Below are 13,496 nucleotides of genomic sequence, written 5' to 3'. Positions count from 1 at the left end.
AACCTTATGAGGAATTTAATGTCAGATGACCATCTCCATGATTTATGTTATGAAAATTTCCTCCATTATGCAGCATCTTACAGAAGTTAGAATTCGCATAGTTCTTGATTTTGTCTTTCATGCATCTCATTAGGATTTTTATGAAATAGCCCAACAGACAGCCGCGCATAACTGTAAAACAGAAGTAGTGAAAAACATAGACTTTGCACTTTTTAAAGATAAACACATCAGAAAAGTGGCCAGCATTTCTAGTCAGTCCCATTTAATGCACGAAATAAAATTCAGTGCAACAAATTGCATTTGCAATCGCCTATTTACTACATGGAGTAATTACAGTATAAATAAATCTGCTAGGCGACAATTAAAGAAGCTGCTAAAGGCCCCTAGTAACTCTGGAGGAGGTGCAGATGTGGAAGGCTCTGATTCCCATTAATCCTGAAAACCTCAAATTGGATTTTTTATTGGGAAAGAGTGGCAACAAAAATGTTTTTCTCGTAAGAAGTAGCATTTAAAGTCTGTCACATGCCATGTAGGAGGTACAGCATGTAAAAGGAGGTGATGTAATCAGATAGGTAAATCTTCAGAACACCCTGGATTGTAGCAGCATCATGCTGAGTGGATGTGTGTACAAACACTAGCTGAACTGCATTATATGTCTCTTTGGTGTATCTTAGTTTAAGAGAATTAAGAGACAGATTTCGCATTGATTTTTTTTTTTTTTAAATATAAACTTCATGTGTGGATCCTGTAAATATCCGGCTGAAGAACAGGATAGACATGTTGTTAACACAAACTCTGGCGTGAACGAAATAAAATAAAATACAACCAAGAAATAAAATACAACCAAGAAGGCAAATAACAGTCATATTTACTGTAAGCTTTACAATCAGTGTAATAAAATGCACATTAGGAATAGTTTTGAATGTATTTTTTTTTATAATTTATTGTAACTTCAAACAAAAATAATTTCTACAAAAAATATTCAAATAATGTCATATAATTGATACGTGGTTTTACATTTTCCCTCTTTTCTTTAGACCTCTGATTAGTTGAAAGTTGGTAAACTCTGCTTCCTGAATACTGTGTGAAGATTAAATCTCGTTAAGCGTGGCAACAATCACTCATTCCTACAACAACCATAATAGTGACTAATTTCTCTTTCTTCTTCTTTTTTTGTATTTTACTCATAACCCCTCATCCCTGGATATCATATAATATGTATAATATCAGCGACTTCTAGTGGGCGCGTTTAGATAAAATGACTGACGGTACAATTCAAAGTAAAAATGAAGCAGAAATAGAATAAATGTAAAATCAAGTCTCATCGTCTGAGGAGAAATGAAACTTGGTTAATATACTATGCAGGCCGCAGCAGCAGAATTAATCAAGCTCATTCTGACCCGTCTGTCAAGTCGACGAGTCTGACCACACACACACACACACCCACACACCCCTTCACGTGCTCACATTTACTCTGCTCTTCACAAAACACAAAACACACACGAAACACGCACACACACGCGTGCACGCGCGCACGCATTTTCTGTCAGTCAGTCTAACAGATGAGAGATCTTTTGCTCAACCAAGAAGAAGGAAACGGAAAAAAGAAATGAATAAAAAAAAATAAAAAATAGACCTCGGTGGTTACAACAGCCATTCCCTTTGAAGTGAAACAGTGGTGATTTAAGTGTTACTTTTTTATGCTTTTTGGTTTGATGCACATTGCTCCAGCTGAGGAATAAAGGGAACAGTGGTTGGTATCATTTTCTTCCCCTTTGACTGCATCGCTTTTCTGAGGCGTTTGTTTCTCTGCTCGTCCATTCCCCACACCTGAGCACACACACTCGGTGTCGTAACAGTCCTGTGAGGTGTGTGTATATACGTGTGCTTTGCGAGGGCTTAGGTAGTGTTTTTGGTGAGAGTGTGTGCATGTTTGAGTGCTGTTACAGGAGGGCTTGGGCGTGGGGGGGCCCCTGACCAGACATGCCCTCCTCCACCTCATGTTCCGGTTCCCCTTCCATGTGCACACACTCCAAGTGTCTGAAGGGTGGGCAGGTAGGAGGAGGCGGGGAGGTGGGTGCGTCTTTTCGTGGCTCAGTGGTGTGATAACGTGGCCAGCAGGTAGCTTAGAGTGCAGAGCAGCAGGGCGGCCGCGGAGAGGCGCGGCGAAGAGGTGCCGTTGCAGTCCTTGCCCGCTTCGCAGCGGGACTGTTGGCACAAGACCCCTTTGAACTCTGGAGGACAGACGCACTTCTGGTTCATGTAGCACGTTCCTCCGTTCTGGCACAGCAGCATCTCCTCGTCGCAAACGTTAGCTGTGAGCAGAGGTGAGGAGAGGAGAGGGGGGTAAAGATAAAAAAAAGAAAGTTGAAGGGAAGGAGGGTCAGTTTGATCGGGAACAGGGGATAGAACAGGAAGAGCAGAGTTCAGAGCGGAGAGAACAAAACGGGAAGGACGGCGAGGGAAGGAAGGAAGGAAGGAAAGAAGGAAAAAGGGCAAGATAAATGCTCCAGTTCTTTCCTTGGGGACGCGAAAAAGTAACACCTGCTTTTTTAGTTTTCGCCTTGTTTTTGCAGCCCTTCCAGTTTTCTTTGAGGTTGCACTTTCCCGGGGTCGAGTCAAAACTGTTTTGTCACACCCAGCAGAATAAATAAAGAAATAAATAAACACATAAAATATGCACATGTGGAATTTGTTAAGTAATGATCCGAGAGACTTGGCGCGTCATTAAAGTGCTATAAAAGGCATTAGTGAGAGCACAGACAACAGCAGTTGGATATTTAAAAATACCTGACCTAAAAATGTTCGCAAAGAAAAGGAGGATTTGGCTTCTGTGGCCAGAGATGATTTTTTTTTTCTTCCTTTACAGAAGAAACAATTAGTTTTGCTTTGATGTATTTAATATTTAACTTTAAACAAACACTGGTAAATACACTGTATATATTTTCACATTTATTATTATTAATAAACCAAAGGCGGGGTGCATCCATGTCTGTCTTTTTAGTGTATATAAATATGCAAGACTGAGGCACCCGACTGGATGGTAGATGGGAGAGGAAGACGATTCTCTGTAATGGGGTTAAGGTGTGACAGGGTCATCAGTTTAAAAAGCAGCTGATGCCTCTAATGAGCTACATGATCTATTCCCCTGTGTGTAAAGAAAACATTGGGAGCGGCCACGAGTTAAGTGGCCAGTGCACTCGAAAAGGTCCCAGAAAGGCTGCAACATCCCACGCCGCCCCCCCATCCCGTCCTGCTCGCACTCACGGTAACATCCTTGTTTCCAGTAGTATCCCGGCAGGCAGTCGTCACACTTGGGCCCCGCCGCGCCGTCTTTACACTGACAGAAGCCCGTGCCGTTACACCGGTCGTGGATGGAGCCCAGCTGGTTGCAGTTACACTCTGAGGAAAGGCACAGGAAATTTAAGAGATAAAGATTTGACTTGTTAGCGGTAGCATTTGTTTGCCGAACGTGTCAAACTGAAGGCCCAGGGAGGCTAACTACGATCGCCAAGGTTTTTCATGTGGCCCTCTGGGCTCCTGAAGGACACATGAAAACAACCTTCAAACAGTTGTGCGCTTAAATATGATTTTACATCAAACAAATCAAAGTGGTTTTTATCTGCATGCATGCTGCCAAATAACATCAGTTTGAAAATGTTTCATATTATTTATTTATCCAAGAATTATTGATTGAAAAGACAGCAATTTATTAATATTTTAACAGTTTTCTAATGGGTTTTGTCAATAATCTCTGCCACAACAGGCCCTTTGGGGACATTTATGATTCCAAAATGAAAACAAATTTGACACCCCCGCACTAGAGGACGTGCATTTTTCTTCCTTGTTCACTGACATTATGACATAGTTTTGCAACATTTTAGACCGTATAACTACAAACTTTATTGTGTTTTCATAGGAATTTGAGGGAAAGTCCAACAAAGTAGTGCACAATTTTGAAGTAGAAGGAAAAGTATTTATAATGTTCTTTAGGCAACATATCTAACAGCTTTGCATCTCCTGTAGTTTTACCATTAGCCTCTAGGATGCTTCTCTTCCCTCAAAATTTAAAATCGGGCCATACTTTTTTCATTTTGAGATTGTTAAAGATCAGAACTTTGCTAAATAACATGACTCTGCTTTAAGCATCACCGATCTCTGACTTGTTTCAGGCAGTCACCTCCGGCTGAGATTCTGCTTCACGCGTGATATTTCTCATACTCTGCAGAATATACCAAGCATACCCTAATGATTTCTATGGTCTATTTAAGAAAACCTCCGCTGCTCTATGTTTCCTCCTGTGCAGCTTCTGCTTGGTTTTCTCCTAAATTTGAAACCACATTTTTCTACTTCATGTTTCTCCATCAGTTAGAACACATTGGGTGTTTGTGGAGAAAATGTAAAAAAGTCAAACAAAAAAAAACTTCCCATCCTTTTTATAATAGTTTCCATTGTTTTATATTTACTATATTGTTTTTACTGAATTTATACAGTTAAGTCAGTTTAACCTTGATTTGTTTCACCTTTTTTCTTAGCAAAACAAATTCGTAATTTGTTCAGGGACAGCAGATGGATAACGGGAAGCTTAGTCTGGTGCACTTACAAAAATGTTGAATAAAGTGTGTGCATTTTCCCTGCCAAATAAATCAATACATTTCACATTTCAAATCAGATTCACAACCCGGCAGGGAGAGCAGAGCGTCTTCAGAGTGCAGATATGGCAGGCAGTGTTGCAGAGATTCAGATCTTAAGTGTAATCCTTTTCTCTCGGCTAATTATTGCAGTTTCACCCCATTTTTACCACCTGCGAGATATCTGATGCAAAAGCCTCATCCACCAGCTCTTTTGTAATATTTGCAGATATTTTTAGCTCTCTGGACCGAACCATGTGCTTCATAACAACTTTTTCCTGTTAGTGTCTACAGCATGAGTACACAAACTGACTGAAGGTCTACTTGAGGTTAAATTAACGAGCTTTCCGCAAACTTGTCACATGCTTCCTTCCAGAGAACAGCACGGATATCGCCGCCTTGAAGAATTTGCTTTGACTTTCTTCACATTCAGAGCAAAAAAAAAAACATCAAAATGACAGGTGTCCTTTTAAGTCGGAAAGTATTTATTTCAGACGCTGATGACAACCCTTCAGCCACGCGGAGGCGCAAGCTTTTTGATCACGTCTGATTTCAAAAGTAAGTGTCAGAAATGTGGTGCTATTTTCAAAAGCTGGCAGAGATGCAAAAAGTCCCCCTTTTTATGCTGCATTATTTACCAGTTTGTTCAGAATATGATTCTGACTTTCTCAGAATTTGAAGATCTTATGGGCCAGATCTTACGAACCGGTATACGCTGCAAGAAACAGGAAAACAGTTTTGCAGCTTCGACAGAAGTCAAAGGAATACAAAGAGCCTTAAATATATCACCTGTACAAATCATCTCTTGACCACAAGGTGAAAGCAATTTCTTCATCATAAAGTCAGAATTTGTAATTTGCAAGCTGGGAAAATCAGAAACGATCACCTGCTGAAGTCGTATCTTTGATTTGTAAAATTGGAAGTCCCAACCTGACCCACAATTCAATAACGTGGGTTCAGATTCAATAATGGCTGCCCAGGAGTGGAGTGATAATTAATTAACAACCTAAGAAACAAATATATAGGAAATAGGTTCATGAAGATGATATAAAATGATTGTTTAACTAAAAATCCAGCACTATTTTGTGGATATCTAGAGTATCCACAAAATAGTGGATACTCTAGATATCCACAAGAATATTTTTATTCTAATATTGCTATTAGAATAAAAATAATCTTCATGTGTGCTGTTGCCGTTCCAACACTTATCACTCTAATTGTAACTTTGTTCTAATGCCACAAAAACTTAAAAATTCCTTGTTCTAAGATAAAAAAAATCCTTAATCATTTTGTTGAAATACAACTGTCAAATAGTGCTAAGACTCATTTTACTTTGGTGCCAACAGGAAGCTCCTTTACTATCATTTGTAGTTTTCTGCAGTACTCTCACAGTACTTCAGGTCATTTTAATCACTAATAACTAAAATAGGGAACAGGCCTTGATGCTCTTGTAACTGAATGCAATCACCCAACAATCTTTAATTGTCAATCTCATCAAAACAACAGACGGACTCAATAACTTCTTCCTTCCTTTTTTCAAAATAAAAGTTCCAAGCACTGCTTTAATGAGCCTGAATTCAAAACTGTGACCATTTCCAGACTTTGAATTGATAAGCTGGACAGAGCTAAACTTGCAAATGAAGTTATTATAAAAAATGTAAAAAACATAAAAGTCAATATTGAAAAAAACAAACAAACAAATAAGCAGGAAAGTGATTAATATTTCAGTATTTCAGTTCTGTAAGCAGTGATTATTGAGTATATTAATCAAGCTTTTCAGATGATGTTCTTTGCTCTAGAGACCGTGGATGTCTTTGGCCGTGCTCGGTGTGCCACTGTGCGGGCAGATGAGCTGATGGGGTCTTATTTGTGCTGACTCTAAGGCCAGGAACTGTGTGTGCTCTGACTGTGGTGAGTTCACCCTCCAGCCTCCTGCCGTTCACCTACAGATGGCTTAAAATCAACACCAGATTTCACCTCCACAGCTATGCAAACAGATTGTTCCCCAACAGGAACGCTTCACAAAAAAACAGCCGTCGCTGTATGCAGATAAACGGCAAGTGTACACAAATGTGCAATAGTAAATATTTACACGTTTTAAACCGGTCATGCCCCTCATTGTTCTTGTCCCACTCTTCAGCATAGCAGATATGATGGTAATTTACAATGTTGAGTTTCAGCTTGAAGGGTGCCTGAGGCTGTTTGCACCATTCATATTGTAGTCCGTCTTGCTTCAGGGTGCAAAGGCAACTGGCCTAAAACACAAAGTTTTATCTCCAGAACATGGGAATCTCTTGTCAGTTCCTGTACATATTGTTGTGCTGGCTCTGCTCTGATTGAAAGAGAATAAAAAGAAGAGAAGCACGCTTGTTTTATTTCCTGTTGGAGTCTACACAACTCGTGGATTTCAGCATTCAATATACTTTTAATTCTTTATGTCACATCTACGACTGGCGTCAGCACACATTCACTATAATTCATGCTGAACTCTCAACTCTTTTAATCATATACTTACCCTAACTACTCTTCTGCAATAAGTCCAGGCATGAAATTTCTTTGCTACTAAATATTTAACATTTAACATAGTGGCATTTAAACAAAGTGGAAGCAAGTGGAAATGAGAGCAAATCAGATCTGAAGTGGTAGGCCACTTAAAATCACAGCGCTGACGCTGCGCTGAGGCGCATAGTCCACATTGGTCGAGTCAACAGCTGCTTGATAAAATAAGATAATAATTACCGTAATAATCAATTTTATTTATAATGTCCTGTATATCTCAAATTGAAATGGAAAAGATGAGTTAAATTCATTTGTAACTTAGAAAATATATTAATGTGGTCAGAAAGACTTTCCCAAGGGGAAATGAGGGCTAATTTGGAAACAATGTTCTGTAGAAAACAGAGCGCCTTTCAAAAAGAAAAAAAAAGGAAAATAAAGGGAATATTTTACATTATTTCCATTACAGCCATAAATATTTGTGTATTTCATTGAAACCGATTCCAAGTAGAGTAACTGTGGTGCAGAAAGGACATGGATGAAGGATTTCTGAAATGCTTTATAAAAGAAATCAGCAAAACGTTAAATGTATTTGTACTCAGCCTCCACCCCATGGTCAATACTGTGTGGAATCACCTTTCACTAAAAGTACAGCTGCAAGTCTTTAGGGGTCTGCCTCTCCCATGTTTGAACTTTTAGAGCCTGATTATCAAAGATGGTCCTCATTTCTAAAGTCGCTGAGGCTCAGTCAGATTGGATGTAAACATCCATATTCAAGTCTTTTGGCAGATTCCAAGTCAAGGCCATTTTAACCCGTGAATATGCTTTGATGTAAACCATGGGTGTCAGTCACCTATGGAAGAATTTGGTCATTAGCAGGACTCTGTAGCACTTGACTACATGCTGAAGGGCCAATTCAGCTTGATCCAGATGTTGGATGAGAGATGCATCTGGAAACAGCAGGAAACCTCGAGGACTGGAGTTTGGCAGCCCTAATCCAAACTACTTCATAATAGATCTGTATGTTTAGATGTTTAGCTAAAAGAAAGCTTCCACAAAGCATAATGTCAACACCACCATGTTTTTTTATTCTGTGGGAAGGATGTCAGCTTCCTCCACCACATCACATTTTGCACATGGGTCAAAGTGTTTGCATTTTTAGAACAACTTCTTTCATATTTTAGTTGTGTTTCCTACATAGCTTGTGGAAAACTGCTTACAAATTTTCTGTAGCAATTCACCAGCATTGTGGGTCTCTTGGTTTCTCCCCTAATTGATGCTCCCCCTTTTCAGAATATTTGTTCTTTTGGACAAAATTAACGGTTCTGTATCCTCGGCCTTCTTGAAACATTTCCCCAACTTTACCCCTGAGCTGCCTGATGTGGTCCTTTGTTTTAAGATGCTGCTCGTTCACAAACATTTACCATTAAAGATCTGAGGCCTTCGCAAAACAGCTGGGTTTGTGCCGACATTAATTTACAGACTCTGTAAAGTTTACTGGCAGCAGATGACAAACGTCAGCAGGAGCCTTTGCTATGGGAGTTACTGCTACCCAAAATGTAACTTACTGCATGTCTTGCACAACTCCAGTACTTAGACTCCAGTACAAAGTCATGCTAAATAGTTAAAAAAAAAAATGTCAACATTCATAACAGTCCAGTTCAATTTGAGATCATTTTCATATGTTTAGATAATGTCATATGTTTTATTGTATGAATGGTTATTTTTTTTTGTTTGTTCTTGCACATTCAAATTTAATCCTTCATCCACAATAATGCTCAGTTATTCCTCAGCTTAAAACCACATTATATGAGTAATTGTGTTAATTTTCAAAGTAGCATCCTTTTACGTGCTCCTCTATTAGACAGAGAAAAAAAATCCCACTGTGCTGCTATATTGACACACACACACACACACACACCCCACCCCCCCCCCACACACACACACACCAACGCACACACGTTGATCTGACCCCCTCCCCTCCGCACACTCTCATCAACTCCCAGCAGACTGACCGATGCAGACGTTCTCATCATCCAGTTCGGCAGAGGCGTTGCGGAAGTAGCCCAGTCTGCAGTGTTGGCAGTTCTGGCCTCTGGTGTTGTGCTTGCAGCTGACACAAGTGACGATGTTCAGGTAGTCGATGTAGCTGCAGCGGTTGGAGTGGCCGTAGCACTCACAGTCTGGATGAAACGAGACACATTTCAGTTTAGTTCCCAAGTAAAACAGGTTCATATTTAGACTTCAAGGTGTAAATAACCAAAATGGGGAGAGAGGAGGGATTTTATCAAGGGTGGCAGGAAGAAGTGCAAACTGATCCGCTCTAACCAATTCATCAGACAGGGTTAGGTGTCAGTTTGAAGAATAAACTGCTCTGCTTGTGTTTTATGGGGTGCATCTCTCACTCTATATTGGCTCCATAAAGACAAACCACTCCCTCTCCATTAGCACACTACTCGCAGGTTTGCTGAGTCGGCTTCGGTGTGCTGCACTGATTACTGAGGGGAATTCCTCCATCCTGTGTGTTTCTGCGGGCGAGTGTTTGTGTTCCTGCATTTAATCTCTTGTAGGTTCAGGCATGTTAATTCTGCCAGGGAATTTAATTACGTTACCAGGTGATTCGATTACAAGCCGCAAAATCATAAACTGGGGAGTCGGAAGTGAAGGATACAGTCGCTGTTTCTGGACCTGAAGCAGAAACTTGCGAAATCAGCCTGACCCTCATTAGCGTGATGGGTCCAGTTGAGAGCGCAGCAATAAAACGAGATAGATAAAACTAGCTGAAATTTAAATAAGATGCATTTGGGGCAGTTCTCCTCAGCAAGCCTGTTCTCCTTAAAATCAAACCCATGGGTCGTTCATGCGTGGAATAACAACTTTGTGATCACTTTTAGGAATATGACAGATCCAGTGGTCATGAAGGCTAGAGAATGATCAAAATTAAGGCTTTATTAATTATCATCTTAATGAAAACATGGTGTGGTTAATATAATATATATTTAACTGGAATAGTTTTTTTTTTTAGTATTATTATCGGCACATGTGCAGCAGATGGTAAATCTTCCTGTAAATGATTGGCTTGAGTTTATTATGGAGCACTGAAACATTTGCATGAATCTGTGCAATGTACCGCTTCACATTGATTAAGCTGTTGTTCAAACTAATATTTATTTATTTATTTATTTTTAGCACTGTATTCTGATCTGATGCTTCATTTTCAATTCAATATGACTCCAACAACTTTCACTAAACCTATAGTTGTTTGAACAATGCAGCTGAGGTGAAATAGTCGAAAAACGAAGAGCTAATATGAATACAACATTTATAACTTTGGCAATAAAGACATGTTGCATAGAATGATAGGTAAAAATACATTGTGTGTGTTTGTGCACTGCTATAATTCAGCATGCTATTATTAAATAGTAGATTAGCCTATGGATTATTTAAAGTTAGTGTTTATGCAGCTGCTTTTTGAGGCAGGTTCTCGACTTTGAGGTAGCGCCAGTGTCACAATCGCAGTGCTTATTTGCAGCTGTATCTGGGCGAGAGGCAGAGTACACCCTGTGCAGGTCGCCAGTCTGTCCCAGCAACACTAGCCGAAACCCCTCCCCCCCCCCAAAAAAAACGACAGCAACAACAAAACAAGAAAGGAAAATTGTGCCATGATTGGAATAATTTCTCTTCAGAGAGAGATTAATGATATTAGGAGCAGAGGTGTCTGCATTGTGCAGAGGTGTCTGCATTGTGCAGAGGCGGTGCAGCGGTGTTGCTCCACTCTCGCTGATTATCTTGGCTGAGGCCGCTTCCTAATTAAGCTTTTATTAAGCTTTAGAAGTTGGCTGCAGTAGTGTGCTGCAAGGCATCACTGTCCTCTAAAGAGGCGTTTACCGGGCATGTTTATGCAAATACACATTTAAATGCACATTAAAAAGTCGGAATTTAGCTGTTTAATCAGCCGTCACATTATTATTTTATTATTGTTCGGCTGATGATGCCAGCTAAAATATTAATGAGCCGGTTTAAGGAAGCCAACACAAGGAGAACCATAAAGTGCCTCTCTCAGCACTGAGGGAATCGTGCAAGCAGTAGGGGAGACCTGCCTAATTAAATATAAATGGCCAATTACTTTCCAGACTGGAAAGGGAATGGGACATTCTTCCTCAAATTAGTGTTATGAGTCAAGATGCTGGTTTATTGGTATTTATCAGTTGCGAATGGTTAACAGTGAAAGGTCACAGTGAGAGAAAGAGGAAAACCGTCCGGACTGACTATTGTGAGTTTATAGCAACAATTGCATATTTTCCAAACAAGAGTCCTTTTCAGAGGAGAAAAAGAAACGTGAACAACCAGCAGGTGTTTGAACAGCAGCAGGAACACAAAGTGCAACTTCTTACCTTAATCATGAACACAAAATGAACACAGCCATGAGAGGGGAGCAGGCGCAGAGGGAAGGAATGAACAAAGAGGGTCAGATGAAAAAGACGGAGCAAGGCGAAGGAATTTTTCTACAAATGTTCCACTTTTACACCAAAGAATCCAGAAGGTGCATTGAGATACAATCCTTCTGTCCGGTTCTTTGGACCCGCTGCCAAAAAAATCGACCTCTTACCTTTAAAATTGTCATATACGATCCCGAGTAACTGTTTGACCTGAGGCTCTCCTGAGATCAAGAGTTTCAGAAGCCCTTTGGGGAAATCAAGGAACCTTTGTTTAAGATTCATGTCATCCACCATGCCACAGTCTTCTACTGCACTTTACATTCTCACAGCTGGAGTCTGCATAGCCTAGAGGACAGTATCAGAACAACACTGGAGTCTAAAGAGGAATCTAATAGATTAGGTGTCTGGGATTAAAACCTAAGTCTTTGTGAGAAAATGGGTTGAAATTGTTCTGCAAAGCTGATAGACTCTACAACTACTGCAGAGTTCTTTACTGGTTGGACATAATTGAAACAAAATTCATTGACAGAGAAATGTTTTGTGTTGTTTTCTAGTTACAAGTATGTTTTGATGTGGCTGAAAAGGCGATGTGTTCACAAGTGGTAATTTGTGTAAATTGTTATTCTGAAACAAACTAAAAAGTAGGAAACCAGCGTGGAACTGGTTTGAAGTTTCTTGGGTGTTGACAGGAAGGCATCAAAATTGAGATTGAGATGTTTCAAGAATTTCTTCACGCTAACAACTCATTACATGTGTTTTTATGCGTCCGCATTCAAGGGACGATAAGAAACAGAACTCCGAGACCGTAAGCAGGGCAGCAAGCCTCACTTCAGCACAAATACTGCTAACAAATAGTTGCAGAAAAACAATAAGCTCTGCTTTGGCAATCCCATAAGCCTGCCTCAGCTGCGTAACTGTGTAATCAATATGTACAACCAGTTAGGAACCGCTGTGCGACCACATCAATGCAGGATTCTACCTTTCTTTTTCCCTCTTTCTTTGTCCTCGTCGTCTTCTTTCCGAACACCATGTCTTATGGTCCCGTGACCACCTCCTCCTCTCCCGTGGTTTGCAATGATACTGTGCTCTACAAACGATCCACAACTCGAAAAATCAATTTATGTTTGCTCAGCATGGTTTAAATGAGTGGTTTACCAAGTGACATACAATGCTGTGAAAATAATTTGCTCCTTTGTTAATTACTTCTTTTTTTTGTTGTTGTTGTTGTCAGTTTTTAAGTTTTAACTTTATTGGGGACACAGACACTTTATTACTGCCAGATTCAAAAAAAAATTATTTGACACCATTAAACAGGCTGAAAAATTTGCTGAGCAAGTCATCGTGCTTGAAGCTAAATAAATCCAACAACAAATGAAAAAAAAAAAAAATCTCTGACATCCATCAGTGTGGAAATTGTTACACCTAATGACCCCCAGGACTTTTGGCAAAATATTACACACCAGCATTCAAATGAGTTAAATGCTGGCATAATGTTGCTGACTTACTGTATAAGTAACCATGACTTTTGCTCTCTACCACAATAGAAAACCTGAAGGGAAATGTCTGTCCAGTTTGGGGCTTTAAGCTGGGTCATTGATCTGAATCACACCATAAAGTCCACCTTTGAAACACTTAGAAAATAAAAATTGAAAAGTCTAGACTATGACTGCAGCATAAACTTGAATAGACTGGTCACACTTGCAACGTGGCTAAATTATAACATTTTTCCTGAGAGCAGGGAGCCAAAACTCCTTGACAGTGGAGTAAATGACTCCTTGGTAATTAACGTAGCTATTGGGTTTCGGAGGCAAATACCTTCCCACAAAGGGCAAGGTAGGTTTGAATAGCTTATACCACGATAAATGAAATCATAATTATACAATTTTCTTTTTTTCTTTGTTTGTCGATCTCAAACATTTAAGTGTGAGGA

At 39.8% G+C, this 13,496-nt stretch overlaps 1 protein-coding gene across 10 annotated transcripts in view; it reads right to left on the bottom strand.

The window, feature by feature from the left end:
• Positions 1–703: 703 nt before the first annotated feature.
• ntng2b (netrin g2b) overlaps positions 704–13,496 on the bottom strand; it is a 78,220-nt gene continuing 65,427 nt past the window's right edge. For all 10 annotated transcript variants that reach the window (XM_055052552.1, XM_055052550.1, XM_055052551.1 and 7 more), the window contains 5 exons: positions 12,546–12,653; positions 11,737–11,811; positions 9,143–9,310; positions 3,268–3,402; positions 704–2,315 (listed from right to left, as the gene is read on the bottom strand). In XM_055052552.1, coding sequence (XP_054908527.1) covers positions 2,095–2,315; positions 3,268–3,402; positions 9,143–9,310; positions 11,737–11,811; positions 12,546–12,653 — 707 coding nt within the window. In that variant the 3' untranslated portion in view covers positions 704–2,094. The remainder of the gene's footprint in view (positions 2,316–3,267; positions 3,403–9,142; positions 9,311–11,736; positions 11,812–12,545; positions 12,654–13,496) is intronic.

This window comes from Poeciliopsis prolifica, unplaced genomic scaffold (assembly GCF_027474105.1).
Source record: "Poeciliopsis prolifica strain line A6 unplaced genomic scaffold, Auburn_PproV2 SCAFFOLD035, whole genome shotgun sequence".
Taxonomy (NCBI): domain Eukaryota; kingdom Metazoa; phylum Chordata; class Actinopteri; order Cyprinodontiformes; family Poeciliidae; genus Poeciliopsis; species Poeciliopsis prolifica.
This window is presented reverse-complemented; position numbering and strand designations above follow the sequence as displayed.